The sequence below is a fragment of the Colius striatus genome, chromosome 1, assembly GCF_028858725.1.
Source record: "Colius striatus isolate bColStr4 chromosome 1, bColStr4.1.hap1, whole genome shotgun sequence".
Taxonomy (NCBI): Eukaryota; Metazoa; Chordata; class Aves; order Coliiformes; family Coliidae; genus Colius; species Colius striatus.
The window spans coordinates 73,030,407-73,052,383 of record NC_084759.1 but is presented as its reverse complement, the minus strand read 5'-3'; the positions used below and the strand labels follow the sequence as shown (position 1 = coordinate 73,052,383).

At 37.3% G+C, this 21,977-nt stretch overlaps 1 protein-coding gene across 1 annotated transcript in view; it reads left to right on the top strand.

The window, feature by feature from the left end:
- Positions 1 to 21,977, top strand: part of PUDP (pseudouridine 5'-phosphatase) — a 75,393-nt gene that overhangs the window by 11,645 nt on the left and 41,771 nt on the right. Inside the window, exon 3 of the mRNA XM_061999342.1 lies at positions 21,716 to 21,934. Coding sequence (XP_061855326.1) covers positions 21,716 to 21,934 — 219 coding nt within the window. The remainder of the gene's footprint in view (positions 1 to 21,715; positions 21,935 to 21,977) is intronic.

Below are 21,977 nucleotides of genomic sequence, written 5' to 3'. Positions count from 1 at the left end.
GTTTCTGAAATAGGCCATGTGGATTATCTCACAGAAAGCAGCTTTGGACGGGAGTGAACTCTTAAAAGCCTCAGCTTGATGAGTGTGCCTTCTGCAAAACCTAAATTGTTGTACTTTGTGTAAAGGTGACTTCCAAGAAATGTATGCTTTTCCCTCCTTCATGTCTATAAAAGTGAAGGCAATCCAGTAATTGTGGTTTAAAACAAAAGGGGCTTTACTCACACTGTCACAAATAGTTTCAAGCATTTTAGAGACTTTAGTTTCTGTTTTTTCTGTCTCCACTCTCAATTTCTATGCAAAATGTGATTATTCAGTTTCATTTTCAGTTTCACCCCTGGAGTGTGAAATAGCCTTGGATTATGTGTTTAGGGTGTTATTTTTAATCCCTAACCAATTATTGTTATTTCATTCTTGTTAAAATTTTCAGAGAAGCTTTTTTAGTTACTTCTGCTGTTTATCAAAATTTGAAAGTCTGTTTCACACAGCATACTCAACTAAACAGGACAATTTAGATACTGATGTGTATATGTAAGATTTCTGATTCAGTTTTAAGTGACTTTATTATGCACAGATATTTACATGATAGGTGCCATAGCTTTGAACGCTATTCTAGGAACTAGAGATATTTTTCTTTGGATGCTCTTGTGTCTATATTTAGAAATGGTCTTTCTGTAACATTCCAAATAGGCAAACCCTATATGAATTGAGATTCTCAGTCATGTTTACTTCTCCAAACACCTGGGGCACATACAGTGAAGAAGCATTGAAAATACTCTAGATCATTAACTGTTCCTCATACTGGAAAAGCAGTTTTAAAGGATGCATAATTCTAAGGCCATAGTTTGCCAAATTGGAGATGCTACAAGTATAAACCTACTCTTTGCTCTTGGTAATTTTTTTTGTTGTAAAATACTGCTCCAGATAAGTTCTTACGTTCCAGATTCAAATAAACAGACGTAAATTATGGCATTTTGTGTGTATGTATCTAAGATAGACTTATTTCAAGAGCGTATGCATGCTGATATATTTATCCCTATATGTGAGACATCCTTTACACTGGTAAGTATTTTGTGTGTTGTGTTTCCATTCCCCTGTTAGACTACAATGTCCATGTAATTTCTTCTGTTTTAAAAAATTGCACAGAAAGAATGTGTTGTATTTCAGTAATATTTCAGTTGTGAGGAATGCCATAATTATGTATACAATTAAACAAAAAATACTCTTCCAGTACAGAAGCATAAAAGGGACACTGCCTTGATTTTTGTACTGCACACATCCTTTCAGAGGACTTGTACGTGTTGCAGCCTCTAAATACTTTGAGTTCTGTCACAACTGTTACAGAACTTTTGGAAATCTATTTGTTTCAAGGTAACTTTTGACCCTTAGTAGGCAAAAAGACAGTTAGAAGATTGGTTAGGCTTTCCCAGGGTACCTATATGTTTCAAGAAATTTTAGGGAAGGAATAAGGGGCACACAGACTAGATGCTTTGTGCCCAACATATCTGCTCTACTCTTCTGAATGACACAAATGTAAACCTACATGATGTAAACCTGCATGAGAAATAAAGTCAGCTTTTAAATTTCTTAGGAAATTTTTAATGTGTCACATAAAGTTAATAAAAAATGATTAAATGAATTACATATATATTTCTAGAACCTATAGAAATCTGCATAAAATTACTTAGTTTGAAAGAGCACCAGTGAAATTTCTGATGTTGGATATCTAAAACTACACTTTTGTAACGTCTTAAAGTACCTCCATAGCTGGCTGTTTTTTTCAGAATCTGAGTCTTTAGATTTTGCAATAATTTTCATAGTCAAATAGTATGTGAAAGTGTATGTGACTGTTTGGAATTTTTCACCTAAACCTCGCCAGTTTTATAGAACAAATATGAGTTGATCTATAAACATAAGAAAATGAACACTAATCTGATCTAATGTTATGCTGTGCCATGAACTTCCTTTCTATAGCTGACATACTTGCTTCTGGTTAAGGAAGGTAGGTTATTTTCTGATAGAAATATTTCCAAAATATTCCCGAATCCTTCATAACTGTGAGTGTAAAATCCTTAAATTAGATCTGAGGCACTGAGAACCTTCTTGACTTTGGAAAAAATCCAAATGTTACCCCATAGAGCCAGCATCCATGTACTTTGGTGTCTAAGGCTAGACTATGTGAAAGTGTTACTGAGTCTGATCTTCTGAGACTTTATCTCCCCTCATCTCTTTAACATAATTGAAACTGATTAAATTGTCCTTGAGTTCCACCTTGATATATCAGCTTACCTTCAACAGGGAAGTTCTTGCCCCTGAACTGCCAGTGAAGGTACTTCATCCCTTTCATTCAAACTCCTGTATAATTTTTTGAAGTGTTATCACCCTTTTTTCAGCACTTAAAGTCAATGCAGTTCACCCTTCTTCAGGGATTTTCTCCTTTTGGATTACCTTTTCTTTCCCTTCAAGATGTTGGATGAAATCTCAGGGTTTTTATGTGTTATACCAGTTGCTAGAATGTAGTAATGCGCTCATTTATTAAGGAAAATATATGATCAGTACCTAAAGATGGCATGTTATTTAATAGGTAAATTTCACGGAAGGATTTTTTGTTGTTGTTGGAAACTCCCATCTATAATAGACACTTTACTGCTAGTGTACTACAATTACATCCTGCTTTATTGTACATATGCAGGAATATTTAGTTAAGGTAGTTTTTAAGTAGTGCTCACTTCATTGAGTAATATTAACCAAAGGAAAAGGAATGAGCAAATTTTAATTCTGGGTGTACTGCTGTACTTTTATTTTTTTAATTTTTTTTTTAAACCAACACTTTTCTAGTGTTAAATTTCTAATTGCTTTTCTACAACAAATCGTAACAAATGCTCAGAATTTGTATAGTAGATTGCTTTTTGCTAAAGTTCTTTAATCGTTTCCTACAGAAGACTGGTGTTCTAACCACTAGTATGCAGTATAATTAAAACTATTAAACCTACTTACATGTGCACTTATGTGACACATACAGTACAGGGTTAGCTGGCTAAAAAAAATATGGAAAAACCAGAACTGAAGCTAGAGATATTTGATACCTAAATAAATACTTGTGTTACAGTTTAAAATCTGTTCCCAGCTTTTTAGTGTATTGTAAAAACATGCAAACTTAATGCTGAAGATGGAAAAATCTGTTGAATTTGTACAAAATATACAACTAGAGTAATGCCTCCTAGGATCTATCTTTTCAACTTACTGCATAGGTTGTGTTTTGAGCTATGACAAGTGGTTTTGATAGGTGATTGTAGACAATAGCTACCCCAACCCAGGAACACAGCTAGGTTGCAGTGTTGTCTTTGTTGATCTACCCTTAAACTTGTAGGTGGCTGAAAATATTTTAAATTAGAAATGCATGTATAATATTAACCTTTCCTAGCCAACAAATGAACTTAGGAAAACTGCTGCGAAGATAATATGTTTCTTAGCATTGTGCTTACAGCTAAATTAACATGCAGAGAATGTTAAACTTTAGTATAGGAAATTTAGTAATGTATTTATTTTTGTTGAAATTTTTCCTAGGAGTAGTGACTGTTTTATATAAATTATTATCCTTTCCATTGTCCTTTAGTGTCATGAAATAACATCTTTACATCAGGTAAGTCAGCATATTCACAAGAGAGATGATTTCTAAAGGAAATTAGTTTTAAAATATACCTTTGCCATAACTCAGAGTGATGTTGGACTGTACAGGCACAGGTATGCCAGCTTGTTCTGGCCATTTAAATATAAGAAAAAACTATTTCACTGTGAGGGTGACAGAGCACTGGAACAGGCTGCCCAGAGGGGTTGTGGAGTCTCCTTCCTTGGAGGTCTTCAAGACCCGCCTGGACGTGTTCCTATGTGACCTTATGTAGGTTGACTTGCTTCTTCAGGGGGGCTGGACTAGATGATCTCTAAAGGTCCCTTCCAACCTTACCATTCTATGATTCTGTGATTTGCAGAGGAGTGAGAAGCAGTTTAGGCAACTGGGATCAGAAGTTGCTGCTTTCTCAGCCGCTCTGTCCTTTGTATGGAGAAGACTGATGAATTCTTGTGTGCCACTTCTAAGCAACCCTGGCATACCTAGTCATATGTGTAGTCTCTGTTGTAGAATACTGAAGAAATTAACGTGCATTTAAATTCATTACAGTGTTGTGGGATTCGCAAGAGTTTTGGCATGTGTTTTTTTCTCCCCAGTGTGACCTACCACTTATCACAAGGTCAGAGGTAAAAAATTGACATTGTTTTCAATGCATAAGTTGCTTACGAGATTGCTGTTACAAGAAAGCTGGTAAGAGTTCCCTACTGGAGTTTGCATACGTGTGTGTGTGTGCGGTCTTTTATTTTTACAATGTCAATGGGAGGTTAAACCAGCTTCCTATTTCTTCTGCATCAGAGTAAATAGCACCAATTCAACTAAACATCACCCCTCTTTAGATTGTCCTCTATTACAGCTTAAGTGCAGGAATTAATCTTCTTAGGCTATAAACTGGCAATCTTGTAAGCCTATTTTCTGCTTCTAGGTAGGGGAAACTTACTTTCTTGCCATTCTCCATTTCCATCCGATTTGGGGGAACAAAGAAGGAAACAAAAATACTGTCTTATCCCTGTATTCTGTTCCTGTAATTTGTTGCAGAAACAAAGAGATTAAGGATATTATTAGATTAAAATAACTCATAGATGCTTTGTGAGCAAATTTTGGAGGTACGTAAAACAGCTCCTCATTGAGAGAATTAACTAACCATAAATAGAGTAAATAAGATTTGTCATATGCTTGAAAGCTAATGTTTTAATTTAACAGCAAGGAAAATTTTGGCAAGGACACAGAATGTATACTAACCTAGAGTTTAACTTCTCTTATTCCCATGATTGATTTGCAAATTGTCCATCCACATGGTTGCCTGTTGTTTCTGGTTAAAATAATCCAAAATCGTCTTAGTTCAGCATTTGTAGAACAGGGTTTTTTTTTTTTAATTTCTGTAATGGTTCCAACATTTCAGAATGCTATGGGCAGCATTAGCAATGATCTTTTCTTTTCTTTTTTTTTACTTTCACCTTGGGGAATTAACAGAGGAATGCTCCCAAGCTGAAAGATTTAATTTTAATATTTCACATAAATGGCACACATGGAATATATTTTGGGTGCTTATTTATTTATTTAGTTGTTGCACTAGACACAAAGCATTTGGTTTTAAAGGAAAAAAAAACCCACATGCTAAACAAATTAATCCCAAGAGATTTCAAACTTACGCTGTTAATAATGTGATTTTCATTTTCTGAATGTTACACAAATTCAGTATAGAGAGTCTTTAGCAAGCAGAGAGGTAAATTTTGAAGGTGCTGGGAGTGTAAAGGTTCTGTTTGCTGATTTTAAAGATGCATGCAGCAGGTTGACCATTTAAAAAAAAATAGGTTTTTTCTGTGCTTAATGCAGATTTTAAAATCTGTTTGTAGATGATAAAGTTTTATATTTGTTGGCTACCTACACTGTTTTGTGTATGAAGTACCAATTATTTTCCTTTGAATGTAAATAATAAGGTGCAATAAATGGAAGAGATTTTCACACAAAGAAAAGGTGCACAGAATTTTCTCTTATAATAACACTATTTCCAGCTGCTGCGCTCCATTTTTCTTTTTACTTAGGAGGAAAAAAGTAACAGCCCTGCATTTGATATTTTGCATACTGGCAGTAGTTACATTGTATACCACCTTGGGCCCAAGTCTGCTTATTGTATTAATTCACACAGCCTTGCAATTGGTTAATGGAACTCCTGAGAGTGGAATTTTTAAGATTGCCTTAATTTGGCCAGGTAGGACAGTTAGCCAGTTTTATTTTAGTGGCGGCAACAAACCTGGATTGTGGTGATAATTTTCACAATATTATCATTCTTCTTTTAAAGACTAGGAACTACATTAAGTAACAACACAAAAGCAGTTAAGCTAAATATCTTCTTCCTTCAATCTTGATATCTATTGCTTTCATTATGGACAGCTGATTTTCTTTCACACAGTGTAGAGACTGCTAGTGTTGCCTCTCTTTTGTGTTTCTGTACTTCTCTGTATTGATCCTCATTTCTTTCCCAAGATGTATTTAACAAAAATCATTTTTTATATGTTATCATGGTTCTAACAGACACTTCTGACCTTGATTTATCCTTTCCTCCCTTTTACTTCTGCTACTACTAATGTATTCTGACCCAAAGTTCATTGAGTTACTGCCAGCCTTTATCAAGATTTTGCATGGTACTTGGGCAGGAGAATGCCATCCTGTTTTATTCACCTCACTTTTGACTTCCTTTCGCTCAATAACAGGTGAGGAATACTTGTCACAGTTTCTTGTGATGTTTTTTTTTGATGGCTGACAACTCTTTTTTTTTTTAAATTTATTATTTTTTTTCTTGAAGAGTTACACATCTATTGACAATATCTGTGTTTGCTGCCTCTGTGCGTTTTCAGTTCTTGTGTAGCTTTTAATAATTCTTGATCCATCTTATAATAAATACAATTTCTCATAGTAGTTTGGCAATAAATCTGATGATGTCATTTGAAAAATGTTTCATCACAGTTGATACTGATTTTTCCTGTGTAGTTTTTCTGTTGTTAAATATGAAGTCTGGTTACTTTTAAAAATATTTTCTTACATTTCTTTTTCCTTCGCTTCTCAAGTACAAGAAGTATTTTTGGAAAAGACATCAGATAAGTTCTACTTCTAGTACACTGTGTGTCTCTGATGAAACAGTCTTATTTCTAGTTCTTGAAAGCTTTCCTATGGATACTAGTTATGTATCAGCACTCTATATATTACTTTTTCCTCTACTGTCTGTTCTCAGCTCTACTGTGCCTGTATGTGGTTCTTTTCACAGAATTACAGAACCACAGAATGTTAAGGATTGGAAAGGACCTTGAAAGATCATCTAGTCCAACTCCTCTGCCACAGCAGGACTTCCTAGAGTAGGTCACAGAGGAACTCGTCCAGGTGGGTTTTGAATGTCTCCAGAGGAGACCCAACAACCCACCTGGGCAGCCTGTTCCAGTGCTCCATCACCCTCACAGTGAAGTTATTCCTTATGTTTCTTTGGAACCTCTTGTGTTCCAGATGGAACCTTTTGCCTCTTGTTCTATCATTGGACATAACTGAGAACAGCCTGGCTTCATCCTCCTGACACCCATTCTTTACATATTTGTAAACATTAGTGAGGTCACCCCTCAGTCTCCTCCAAGCTAAAAAGCCCCAGCTCCCTCAGCTTTTCATCATAAGAGAGATGCTTTACCCCCATAATCATCTCTGTGGCCCTGCACTGAACTCTCTCCAGCAGCTCCCTGTCTTTCTTGAACTGAGGGACACAATCTTCCAGATGAGGTCTCACAAGGGCAGAGCAGAGGGAGAGGAGAACCTCTCTCAACCTATGAACCACAGCCTTTCTAATACACCTGAGAATGCCATTTGCTTTCTTGGCCACAAGGACACATTGCTGGCTCATGGTCATCCTGCTGTCCACCATGACCCCCAGATCCCTTTCCCCTCTTTGTCTTAGGATAATGCAAGAAATCTGAGAGAAAATCTCAGGTTATTATTTGTCAGCCAGGTCATCCTGTCTAACATTTACTTGTGGCCTTTGTCATTGTATAATATGTACTAAGTTAAACAGTGTCTCTTCCTCCCAGCTCATTAATACATGTTCTCTGACCTGATGTAATAATTTCAGCAGCTTCTGGGTAACCATTGCTCTCTAAAGGAGAGAGAGATACTTGCTAAGTCCTTTGCAACAGTCCTGTGCTTGAGAGTGCTGAACCGATTGGGTTTGCTGCCAAACAGCTCAACCCTCTTGTTCTGTCCTGGGCATTGGTTATCTGCTGTGCATGAGTATTAGTTCACTCAGATTCTCTTTTGCAGTGTCACCATATAATGCAAATTAGAAACAATTAGTTTATTTGGGTGTAAACTGCCACAGAGTATGTATTCAAAGTAATAAATCCTTAGTTGATTACTGAACAGTCAAGAGAGGAAATGTCTTTGTTGTTTTGATATGTTTTATGAGTTTGATGCTGGTACTGTTCATTTGAGAACATTTCTAAGAGGAAAAAGAAATGCACTATTACTAGAAGAAGCATGGAATGAAAGATAATGCATGTTTAATAAAAAATTTGGATTATAAGTATCAGTCTGAAATTGGAGAAGCTAATGAGTTTAAGGTGAAGCATGTGTACACTGAAACATAGTTTCATTTGAATAAATTGTATGATAAAGATTTTTTTTAGTCTTATAATTTACATACAGAAAGCTCCTTTGACCTGTCTCTTCAGGGAAAAAGGGTAAATAGACCTTTGCATGCCTACAAAGTGACATAACCTTGGATAATGTCATCATTCTGCTACAAGATAATTAATGCAATTACTGTGTGAAATGGTGGATCTTTTTATGCTAGGGCTCAATCCTCTCTATAGCGTAATATTATTATTGGACTAACAAAATGTTCTTTGCTTTGTAGCTCAGGGGATATGAAGCCACAAAGAGCATATCACAATGCAATAAATTTCTAGTCTTTAAAAATTAAAACCAGTGTTTCATGGGGAACATATCTCAAGAAAATGAAAATATTTGGGCCACTGAGGTATTGTAGTATATCTAATTGCTACTCCACTGTCTAGTATCTTGCATTGTTATTATTGTTGTAGATCATATTTTTATGATATTTGTCCTTCTCCCATTTTTCATTTTGACATCTTCATTTTCCATGTATGAATGCGCCTAAGAGTAAAGAGCAAGAAGTACTGTTGCTCTTCTGGTTTTGTATATGCTAGAACTTTAAACTTTTAATGTGGGAGTTCTCAGAATCATAAAGTTGGTTTTGTTGGAAAAGTCTTTTAAGATCATAATGTCCAACCACTAACCTAACACTGCCAAGCCCACCACTAAACCATGTCCCTCAGCACCTCATCTACCGTCTTTTAAATATCTCCAGGGATGGTGATTCCACTGTCTCATTGGGCATCCTGTACCAGTGTTTAACAACCCTCTCAGTGAAAAAGTTCTTCCTGGTCTCCAATCTAAACCTCCCCTGGTGCAACTGGAGCCCATTTCCTCTTGTCCTATCACTTCTTACTTGGGAGAAGAGACCAGTCCCCACCTCGCTACAACCTCCTTTCAGGTAGTTTTAGACAGTGATCCTATCTCCTCAGCCTCCTGTTTTCCAGACTAAACTCTCCCAATTCCTTCAGCTGCTCCTCCTGAGACTTATTCTCCAGACCCTTCACCAGTTTTCAGCATCTCTGTTTGGATACTGCTGAATATTACTGTTCACAATTGATTTCATAGTTAACTATATATAATTGCATAAATGGTGCTTATATTAATTGTTTCTAGCTATTATTTTTGCCATGCCTTGTCAGGTGTTAATCAGAGAGACAATTTTTCATCTTAACTTCCTTTAACTTCTCACTACCTTCTAACTGTGAAGCTATCTGCAATGCACATTCAAAAACAATTTTCACATTTACAAGCAGAATGATAGCAAATCATTTTTTTTTTGTAATTTCAATTCGATTAATGTGGAATTGGAAATATGTACATTATCTAATGAGTTTATATTCAGACACCATGAGCTTGATTGTGTCTTGCATGTACCATTGGGACTTAATTGATTTCAGGAGATTTGTACCTAATTCAGAGTAGTGAGACAAAGGCTACTGAATATTTTTTTTTCTTCTTTAGTTTTCGGTTAGAGGAAAGGAAGTTGAGGTGATTTTGGAAATCAAGTTAAAAAAAACCCTGCTTTTATCTCATTATTGAGCACATTGCCAGCCAGTCTTTTGCAAGCGCTGTTGCAGTAGATCTAAGTACACATCAGCAAAGTAACACCTTTGTCAGGCTTATTAAATTCCAACAGCAGGAGAGTGAAGCTGCTTGTGACTCAAGATGTAAACTTTGACCTCAGCTTCCAGAACTGAGGTAGAAGGGAAGAAAGATTGAGTGAAAGTAGAATGACTCCTAGTTCGACTCACAATATCTGTTTTTTATCTTTAGTGCATTAATCATATAGAAGAACAAAATGACAGACTAAAGTTTCTTGCACTCTTTGAGTCTCCGAACACATATTTTTTATTTCATTTAGTAAGACACACATCAGTGTTTCCTGTAACTGTGAGCTGTCACACTCAAAACAGAGTCATAACATAACAATTCCATTATGCCCAGAACCACTCTCTAGCAAAATAAGATTCAGCCTCTCCCCTTAGAGAGAACTGAAAGAAACAACCTTAATAGCTACTGTTGGAGAGTGTTCTTCCATCATTTTGTTTCTCCTGTAGTCCTCGTGTGAATTGGGTTCACTGACATGTTAGTGAGATTTTCTGTCTGAACCTTTTTGTAGTCACTGCTTTCTTTCAGGGTTTGTTATTTTTTCACCCATTTTAAACAAGAGGTAGTACAGTTTAGGTTAAATGGGTTTTGATATTTGAAGACCTTATGCTAGTTTAGAATTGTCATAATGTGCTAAAATAATATTAGGTCAGTTTGATCCAAGCACAGGACAGAAGAGGTGGATCTGTTCTTCCACAGTGCCTTGTGGAAGAGACTCATGCCGGAGTAGTTAATGAAGAACTGCAGCCTGTGGGAAGGACTCACATTGGACAAGTTTGTGAAGGACTGTGTCCCGTGGAAGAGACCCCGTGCTGAAGCAGGGGAAGAGTATGAGGAGTCTTCTCCCTGAGCAGGAAAGAGTGTTAGAGAGAATGTGTGATGAACTGACCACAATCCCCATTCCTTATTCCCCTGTACTGCTGTGGGGGAGGAGGTAGAGAAAATCAAAAGTAGAGTTAAGCCCAGGAAGAAGGGAAGGGTGAAGAGAAGGTTTTTTAAGATGTTAAGATCTTTTTGTTATTATTTGTCATTATTGTACTCTGATTTGATTGGTAATAAATTAAACTAGTTTCCCCAAGTTGAGTCAATTTTACTTGTGAGAATAATTCGTGAATGATCTCTCTCTATCCTTTACCCAGGAGTCTTTCGTTATATTTTCTCTTGCCTGTCCATCTGAGGAGGGGAGTGATAGAGCAGCTTTGATGGTCACCTGGCATTCAGCTAGGGTCAACCTATCACAACCTTAATTAAAAAGATATGTTTGATTATTCTTCTGCTGACTTTGATAACTTAGTGAACAGTGTGGTTTCATCTACCTTCATGGTAGTTTTATCTTAGTGTCTTGGAATATCTCGTTTCAAAATAACTTTTAAAACTCTTTTTTGCATTCCTTAAGTCAGTGAACTACTGACATGCATTGTCAGTAACATATTGAGAAGAAGAGATACCCTAGTCTGACTTCCTTGTGAACATACTATAAGCTTTTCTTCCCACAGCTAGTGTTTATTTCTCTGGATGAGAACAGTCCTTGTGTAACTCCACTGCAATGTTGTAGTAGCTCATATCCTAATAACAGTTTAACTATTGCCTGACTTGTGCCTTGTCATACGTATATTAAGGAGCTTGGTCTCTGTTCACTGTAAGTTTTGGCCCAGCAAGTGGGATTATGTAGTGCTATATCAACTACTGTTTCCATAATTCTGTCTTTAATGGTTAAGGGCCTGCATGGATGCCAAAGAGTGTATATCAAGCAGTTTCTATGAATCAATATCTTTTCTATTTTTAAACTATTTATTCTGTCACATAGTTAATGTGTATTAAGAGCAGTTCTAGAATGTTTTGAATTGAGTTATATATATATTGCCTGCTATTTCAAAGTTGGATTCCCTTATGCTCTGGAATTGAAATACAGGCCTGTCTTTGCTTCTCCATGTGCTATTTTGTATTGGTGGTGGAGTATCTGTTTACAGCTCCCCATCAAAAGAGTGTTTGCATGGTTTATTCATGAACTGTTTCTTTCACTCCCTGTGGCTTAAAGAGAGGATAAGGTGCATATGTGAATACAAGATACCATTAAGATATATCTGCTGTATTAATGTAAACTAAAGCCTTTTGAATTTGTTTGGAAGCTTTTTCCCCTCCCATAGAAGGAAAATGTTTCTGTGCATATAAAATGAGAAATTGGCTTACTCTACAGCCACCATTGAAGAATTTTCCCAGCACGATAAGCCCACAGGGGCAAATATGTGATACTTGTTTGGGAAGAGCTCTGTGCAGCTATTATTTTTTGGGGCACCAAACTTACTTTCTTTTTAAGCCTTTCAGCAATAACTTGAATTCATGATAGGATGTCTCATATCAGAGGATAAACAGACTGACAGCGCTTTCAGTCAGTTAGCCAGTGGCAACGTGTTTCTCTGGACTTGGTGAAGTAATCACCATGTAGCATATTTGTATATCGTGAGGTGTACTTACATTAATATTCTAGTATGAGAGAAAAAAAAGAAACTGATTTGCAAAAATTAAAGCTCCAGAACAGACATTTACCTGTTCCCTACTAAAGTGAATAATAGATAATTTCTGTGATTTTTTTCTAAGTTCTAATAAAAAAATATAAAGATTTGCACATAATTAATTAAATTGGAAGCAGTAATTCTAATTTTCAGCAATTATACCCATTATTTTTCTTTATCTTTGGAAGTTATGGTTTAGGTTATGAGAGAAGATCAGTTGAAATGTAGAAGACATGAATACTGCAGCAGCATTTCTTTTGGTTTGGTGGGCCAGACTGTGTTTTTATTTAGCCTACCTGATTGGATACATCAGTATAGCATGCCTTGAGGTTTAGGCATGGTTCAAATATTTTGTTTGGGCATTCATAAAAGTAGTACTTATTTCCTCCTATGACTGACTGAAATGGGTGTCTCCTTAAGATGATAAATTTCATTTTTCTAAAAAGCAAGTTCATCTGGAAGGAGTGGGGGGAGTACTATAGCAAAGAATATAATATACCTGTTCATCATCTCCTTAGGAGGCCTTCTTTGCTAAGGGATTTGAACTGACTTCCCTTTAATGAGCCCTTAAGTCACAGGCTGCTGGTTGATTGGCATTCACTGGCTAGCACTCATCTAGGTTTTGTTCTTTAAAAGGCAACTTTTGCCTTTAAAACATAATTATACACACACACTATATCTGTATATAAGTAAAAATGTATATTTATATCCTATATATATGCGCAAGCATATAAATGTTTTTTATAGGCATGTCTGTGTCTATATACATATATATACATATATATATATATATAAAAGAGCATAAAAAAGTCTCATGGGATGTTAGAATAAGTAGACTCAGGCCCTTAGGGTAGATTGAAAGGCTGAGTCTCATTTTCCAGGCTAGTAATACTTGTGAAAAAAGTAATTTCTGTTGCCTACCTTTCTCATCCCCACTCTTGCTAAGCCGCTGTAAGTGATTTTTGAGGTCAGCTGTTAAACTGCTGGGTTTTTATCCTCTTAGCCATCATGAGTAACTATAGTTATGCATTTTTAAACTATCACAGTAGTGAAAGTGTGAATGGAAGAATGTTGGGAGGGAACTGCAAGGCTGACCTTTTGCCACAAGTTGGAGGATAGTTGGCTACTAAAGATGGTTTCTGTAAAAGAAAAAACATGCACTTCAAATTCTCCTTCCCCTTTTTTTCCTTTTTTTTACTCTCTGATTGCTGTGCTAACTCAGGGACCTTCAGCTCTATTTTTTTCAGTGATTCTGATTGTTTTAAAATAATTTTTGCAATTTCAGAACTGTTCCTGTTACAGTTGTATAGATGCTAGTCTTTTGCATTGTTTATACTAGCTGACTCCTGATCTCTTAAGGGAAAGTGTCAGATTCCCACTGAAGGAAATAGTAAAGATAGAAAAAGAATGGGTAATGAATTGTGCATCATGCTTTATTCAGTAGCCTGTTCTATTGCTCCCTCAGTGACCAGTTTTTGTAACACTGTTGTAATTTTTTGGGTAGTTTGTCATATTGTATTATTTCTTCTTTAATTTTTTTTTTCAGATGAAGCTGTGATTTATAAACTGTGGCTAGTAATATCTTAAATTATTCTGTAGATTTAAAAGATTTTCCTTGTTCCATTCTAAATTTGCTATTCAGAGGCCATTCGTTTACCAGTCTTCTTTTATTCTGCTTAGCAAAACCATCAACAGGATGTTGCAAGTTTTTGGGTAGTTACATGGGTTTTATCTTGGCAGTAGTGTTTCCTAAACTTTGTGATAGTTCACATACCATTTGAAGATGTGGTGAATGTACCACTGTACTCATATCTATATGAATACTCATAACTATATGGATATTTCAAGAATTCTTTCAATTGTGTAGTAGAACAAGCTGAGAGCATATAATACCTGTGGGGAAGGAGTTGCGGAGTGGCACGCTTAATGTTGGATCCCCTAGAGCATGGGGCTTTACGGAGAGACAGCCATTCCCTGTCTTTCATGCAGTGTTGTAGCATTTGTCATAATTCTGCATCTCACAGACCTGACACAACTGGTAGGTGAATTGATCAAACATGTTTTTTGGATGCTGGAGGGACACAGGGAAAGAGTACTGCTGAGTTCATGATTTTGCCAGTGTAGAAGTAGGTGTGGTAGAGGATCACTGACTGAATTCTGCATGTGATATTCAAAACTTCAAGTCTTTCTAATGGGAACCTGTCACTGTTTTTGCTTTGTCATTGTTTAATCCCGTTTAACAATGTTCAGTCAATATAGTGAAAGAATAAACACATGAAGGCCTTAAATCCAGAAATGAGAGAAAATGTAGATTGTCATTACTGTTGCTATACCTCCATGAGCAGAGGAAACATCTAATACTGTCTGGAATGTTGATTTCTCCCACCATTTCAACAATTGCGTAGATTTTTTTGCAAATTAACAATTTATACTCTGCTAAATACCACTGATTGAGTTGCAAAAAACAAAGCAAAAATTTCCACTTCCATAATTTTGATTTATAATTATATTTCTCTCTTGTACCCCAAATTAGCATTTCAGCAATTTGTATGGCTTCTTACACTGTTGCATGCCCTAAAGAGACTAGAGGAATATTGTGAAAGACAGATAGGAAAGCAAAATGATAGTCATCTCTGTGTTCATTCAGTACTGATGGTGACAAAATCTAATGAGATTTTCTCAGTCATGGGCCAAAGACTTGGTAAAAATGACAAGTCATTCTTGGATTTGATGAAATGAAACACCAAAGATGCTTGTCCTTTTAAAAAAATCTACCTCACAGGTAGGGACCAAGAAACCTATTCCTTGAATTAAAATTTGTCCCTTTAACTATTTCTTTATCCCTATCAAAATAAAAATTTTCTGGAGTTTAGGTGACTAGGGTTTTGACTTACTGGAATATATTGAATGTACACAATTAGAATTCTGTTTAGACTCCTAGCAGAAGGTTAAAGCATTGGTGTATTTCATCTGGGAACCTTGATGCAAAGATGAGATGAGTTATTCAAAGTATTCAAAACAAATGATGAAGTTGAGCAATAGCAAGGATGAGCTTCTATGTTTTCTAACCCCATCTCCTTGATAAACTACAGATTATTTTAGAATTACAATAATGTAATTTTAATAGATTCAGAGAGTGTATAACATTCAGAAAAAGGTAAGTTCCATATTGATTCCTGAAGTCATAATCTTATCTTAAGCTGTCTTCATGTGTGAGAAAGTGGATGACAACACTGAGGTTTAGATACTGGCTTGATGCTTGCTGTAGCTCCAATGAAGGTAGATCTGCACTTCTAATTCTGACTCTGCAGTGATTTGAGCAGATCATACACACCAGTTATACACTGGGTTCTGATGTCAAGTGACTTGTACATTTTTCTGAATATACACCAGTGTATTTTTGTGCCAGGTCACAAATTGAGTAATCCAGTGCCTGTGTCATTCCTGGATTTAGTGTGACTAGCATCAGTGGAGTTGATTGTGCTTTTTATATACAAGAAGTGTTGCTATAAAAAAAAATCTTGAAGTTGATATGTGGCTAGGCAGTGAATATTACTCATTATCAGTGAAATGTAGTGAATGGATGGACAGTATGTTGTGCTGATAATGTCCATGTAAAACATATATCAAGAGATGGGATTTAGAAAGATTAACAATATTTTGAAAGCCAGAAGAAAGTAAAGCTGAGTTTACACATTTACTGCAAATTGCAGGAGCACCTCCCTGTTAGAACAGGCCACTGCCACACATGCCCTGTTGTGTTCTCAGCTTGTATTCCTGAGTAGTAGAGAGCAACTGTGCCTGGATTCACTTGCTGAAATGGATGTTTATTACCCCTCAGGATGCTGTAGGTCATCTGGCTGCTTATTCAGTAAATTGTGAGTCTCACTCAGGTTACTTTTTCAAATGACAGCTCTATATAGATATCTTGGACATATAAGAATGTCTGAGATGCCAGTAGATGTCTATTATTAGGCACTTGAATGGAACTTCTGCTTCCTTCTGTTTCATTGATGTGTATGTTCATGTGCATGCACTGGATTTAGTTTCTTAATCTATTGTAGTATGTAACTGTATCTGTTATACATGCATATAGGAAGTGCAACTTTTTCAGCAGTGGTCTCCTCAGATTCTGGTTGGAGATTTTGCAGTGTGTGGTTGTAGTCAGAGACTCATAGAATGGTAGGGTTTTGAAAGGATGTCTAAGGATCAACTAGTCCACCCCCTCTGCTCAAGCAGGTCCACCTAATATCAGGTCACACAGGAATGCATCCAGGTGCGTTTTGAAAACCTCCAGAGAAGGAGACTCCACAGCACCCCTGGGAGCTGGGCAGCCTTTGCCGTCCCTCACAGTAAAATAGTACTTCCTTAAGTGGAACTTCTTGTGTTCCAGCTTTTTTCCATTACCTCGAGCCCTGTCTCTGGACACTGCAGAACAAAAGTAGCACCTCATCCTCTTGACATACACCTTTTAAATACTTGTAAATATTAATGAGATCCCCCTGTAGTCTTGTCTTCTCCAGGCTGAATAGGCCCAGGTCCCACAGTCTTTCCTCATAAGGAGAATGCACCAGACCCCTGATCATCTTGGTGGACCTGCACTGGGCTCTCTCCAGAAGTTCTCTGTCCCTCTTGAGATGGGGAGCCGAGAACTGGACACAGGACTCCAGATGAGGCCTCACCAGGGCAGAGTAGAGGGGGAGGAGAACCTCCCTTGACCTGCTGGCTACACTTGATGCATCCCAGGATGCCATTGGCCTTCTTGGCCCCAAGAGCACATTGCTGGCTCATGTTTAATTTGTTATTAACCATGCCTTCCAGGTCTCTCTCCACAGAGCTGCTCTCCAGCAGATAAACCCTCAGCCTGTACTAGTGCATGGGGTTGTTCCTCCCCAGATGCAGGACTCGGCACTTGTCCTTGTTGAACCTCATGAGGTTTCTCTCTGCCCAACTCTCAAGCCAGTCGAGATCTTGCTGAATGGCAGCACAGCCTTCTGGTGAATCAGCCAGTCCTCTCAGTTTTGTGTCATCAACCAACTTGCTGAGGGTACACTCTATCCCCTCATCCAGGTCGTTGATTATGTTGATTATAACAAGACTGGCCCCTTTGGAACCCAACTGACCACAGGCCTCCAGCTTGGCTCTGTTGATCACCCTCTGGGCTCTATGTTCTCGATCCACCTCACTGTCCACTCATCCAAGCCACACTGCCTCAGGAGGATGTTATGGGAGATAGAGTCAAAAACATTGCTAAAGCCAAGACATCCAATGCTGTCCTCTTATCTAGCTAGCCAGATATACTCCAATAGAGGGATCTCAGATTGGTCAAACAGGATTTCCCCTTTCCATGTTGAATCCCCCTGATAACTATCTTTTCCTTCATGTGTTTTGAGATGGCATCCTGGATGAGCTGTTCCATCACCTTTCCAGGGATGGAGGTGAGGCTGATTGGCCTGTAGTTTCCCAGGTCGTCCTTCTGGTCTGAAGTCCGTGGCCACAACCAACTTGGTGTCCTGCTTCTTCCACAGAGGGTCTTGAACTCCACCATCTCATGATCACTGCAGCCAAGGTTGCCTCCAGCCTTCACAATCCCAACCAGACCTTCTTTATTTGTTAGCACAAGGTTCAGGAGCACATCTCTCCTTGACTACTTGTGTGACAAGCAGTTTTCATCAACATCCTGTAGGAGCCTCCTGGACCCTGTGTGCTTGGCTGAATGGCTTTGCCAGCAAATATCAGGGTGGTTGAAGCATGAGGACCAGGGACTGTGGTTGTGAGGTAGTTCTCAGCTGTTTGTAGAGGGCCTCATCCACTTCCTAATCAGGTGGCCTGTAGTAAACTCCCATGATAGTATCACCCACACTACTCTGTCCCTTAGTTCTCACCCGTAAACAATCAATGTGTCCCTCATCCCCACCCAGGCAGAGCTCAATGCACTCGCTGTCTCACACAGAGAGCAACTCCACCCCCTTGTGTGTCTTTCCTAAATAACACATAACCATTCATGACTGTTCTTCAGTCATGGGAGCTGTCCCACCATGTCTCTGTAACTGCAATGAGGTCATGGATCTCTGCACCCTCATCTCCAGCTCCTCTTGCTTATACCCCAGGCTGTGTGCACTTGTGTACCTGTAACTCAGGGGCTTACTCAAGCACTCAGATGTCCCTGGATGGGTGAAGGAGAATCTTCCCTCAGGTCAGTCAGCCTTCTGCTTCTCATCATTGCATTTCCTGCCCCGAGCTGTTTCCCCGTTGTATGAAATGGCATGTACTTTGCCATTTCACCCTCCCCCCTCCAGCTCTCTTAACCAAGTCGGCCAACCTATTCCCAAAGGTTCTAGTGCCCTTGTGAGACTGATGTAATAATAAATATTAAATAAATAAATAATAATCAAAGAAAGTTGTGTATGTGTAAGATTTTATCCCCCCAGATTTCAGATTTTATTCCTGTGCTGTAATAGTTTACTTGTTATTCAAGCAAGTGAAATGTCCACATTTATGCTTTTGCCATCCAATCTTGAGAAAATCACATTGTTTCTCAAGATTTATAAATATGTAGAATCTTACAAGAGGTCACGAATCTTGAGATGATGATAATTTTCATCGCATCCAAGTTGACATCCAGGGTCCAAATGCATTTGGGCAGAGTGAAAATCATAGAATCATAGCATGATTCTATGATTTTTTCAGCTAGAAGAGACCTTTAAGATCATCAAGTCCAGCCTTTGTCCTAGCCCTATCAACCACTAGGCCATTTCCCTAAGTGCAACGTCCAACCATCTCTTAAACATCTCCAGGGATGGTGCCTCTACCACTTCCCTGGGTGGGCTGTTCCAGTGCCTGACAACTCTTTCAGTAAAGAAATTTATCGTGCCCAGCCTAAACCTTTTTTAAGCCAATGCTTTAAATGGATAGTTAATGAGAGGGAAGGAATGAAGACTTTCTGTCATCCTACTTGTTTAAGCATTTATGGTGCTTTAAACACTTGAGTTGCATGTGAGAATAAATTGTCATTTAAATTAAATTTAGGCAGCGATCAGTTGTGTGTTGACAAGTTTGGAATTTTTGTTTGTTTTGTGTTTGGTTTTATTTTTTTTTCTCAGCCCAGAGAAAACTAAGTTCTAACACAATACAAATACGATAACTATTTTAATAGATTTGACTCAAACTTGTTCATGAGTGCTCTTCAGTTGGCAAACTGCAACATTGCATAACTTACTATTTTTAGGCTTTCAATCTGGTCATGATTAAACTTTTCTTTAAGAAGAAAAAGAAAATTTTGTTCACATGTCTGTTATATGATATTTAAAATGCAGGAGGCTATTAAAGCGAATATCTTTACCTATAGAGTTGAATATTTCACTTTCCAATACATTTTCATGCAATTACTGTAGAAATCTGTAGGAAAATTTTCATGTTCTACAGTTATACTTTTTGATCCCTTGTTTTGTTTCTGCTTAGTCTGCTGTGTTTTATATAACAGGATGAGGATTAATATGTAATTTCAATTTTAAACTTGTGGTAGGAATTTGATGTCCTTTAGCTGATAATTCTGAGCCACAGAAGAAAAATCAGTGTATCTGAAAAAAAAAAAAAAAGAGAATTGTTAAATTTTTAAAAATTGTATTCTTAATTCACCTGCTCAGCTTGCAGAGTACCACCTGGCAGTACCAAGCAAAATGGGGAATTTTCTTGTTTTGTGTTGCATTTTTCCTTTTCTGATGTTTGCCATCTTGACACTTTTCAAAGCCTAGTTGCTTGTGTTATTGCTGTGATACCTTTCCTGTGTATTTTATGGGTCTCAAGATTACTCTCAACTTTTTTCCATAAGTGTCATTGTTTAAGAAGCATTTGCAAAGAGCAATACAGGTGCTGGGTTTTTTTGGTTCATTTTTAAGATCAGAGGTTTTTTGTGAAACATTTACTGCCCTGTTAAGCAGCAGTTCAGAGTGCTCTGGCAGGTGGCAGGGTGTGTCTTTTGCTCTGCTGCATGTTCGCATGATGGTAGGTGCAATGATGAGAAATGGCCCTTATGTTTCTCATTTGATTTCAGATTGGAATAATCTGCTGATCTGAGCACTTGCAAATAACTGTGGTTATGCAGAAAGCATTTGTCAGACTGCAGGGAAGATCTTTGCATATGTTATAGTCATGGACTCTGCTCTTCTTTCTTCATCATTTCTTCATAGTGTATATATTAAAGCTTAAAGTTTAAACTGTTTCATACTTCTTATTCAGAAAGTAAGGCAATGCCTGTATGAATACTTTCACTCTTTTATTATCTCTGTAAAAATAATTTCTACCTGATAAAGGACATGTCAATAAGTGAAGTCTCTAATTTCTTCAAATAAGTCTTTTAAGAACAACTACTTTCTCTCCTGGCTTTTGCCTTTCATTGATAAAGTGATAATAATATACATACCTTTAGAGATATGGAAGACAAAGAAAGACATGCATGAGAAGGAAATTAAAGCATTGTTAACAGCAGTAGCTGGCATTTCAAAGGAAACTACTTAAAAAGATAAACAGACTGGTAGAAAAGCTGTCCTTCATGCTCTTTGCTGAAATTAAGCCAAGAGTTGAAATGATTTTTCTTCCCTGTTTTAGTGTTAAATTTAATGTTATTGACCTTCTTTTTCAAAGATTTGTCTGGAAGGAAAAACAGGAAGAATTGTTTGTTTGTGTTTAAAAAAAAAGTTTGAAAACTAAACCCCCCTTTGATGTAGAAGCTGATAGTTTCACTAGCAAAATTCAACCTAAAGTTTACTCTTGCCAGAAACCTCCTGAAAATAGAAGTGAGTGTGTTCTGCTTGAGTAATAACATGTAAATGCAGCCATGCCAACAGCACTATAATAATGACTACAGTGTCTTTGAAGGCACTCTGAAGCTTCTGTTCAAAGACAGTCTTAAATAACTAATATATTTTTTTTCAGTTTACATGGACTATGTAATGACACCCACCAAGTACCAGATTTCCTTCTTTTCCTTCTTTCCTAAAAAATAAATAGAATATTTTAATTAAGGCATTGCTTGCAAACCTGTATAGTAGGGAAGCGTACAGATAGTTCTTTCTTGTGACCCTCAGTAACCTTTTCTTAACACAAAAGTGACAACTGAAAAACCTAGAAACCTCTGAAGTGATCTTAGAAGTCTGGCTTCTCCCCTGTAAATAATGGGAGGCAATTTTGTCCACTTTGATATACCCCCTGACTCCTGGCAGTTCACTTTGGGACTGTTTATATGGTTTTTAAGACTGGCCACTCAGCTGGCTGTACATGGTTTTAATATTTTTATTCTGAATTATTCCTTTTTTGGCAGATACCGAGCATCTGTATACAGTAGTGTACAAAGAAGTCTGTGGACGTTTTGGAAAGAACTATACCTGGGATGTGAAATCCTTGATCATGGGTAAAAAAGCCCTAGAAGGGGCACAGATTGTTCGAGATATTCTAGATCTTCCAATAACCAAGGAAGAATTATTACATGAATGTGAAAAGAAGCAGAAAGAGCTATTCCCTACTGCTGAATTGATACCAGGTATGTTTCTCTTCAGTGTTTATAAACAGTTCATGAAATTACT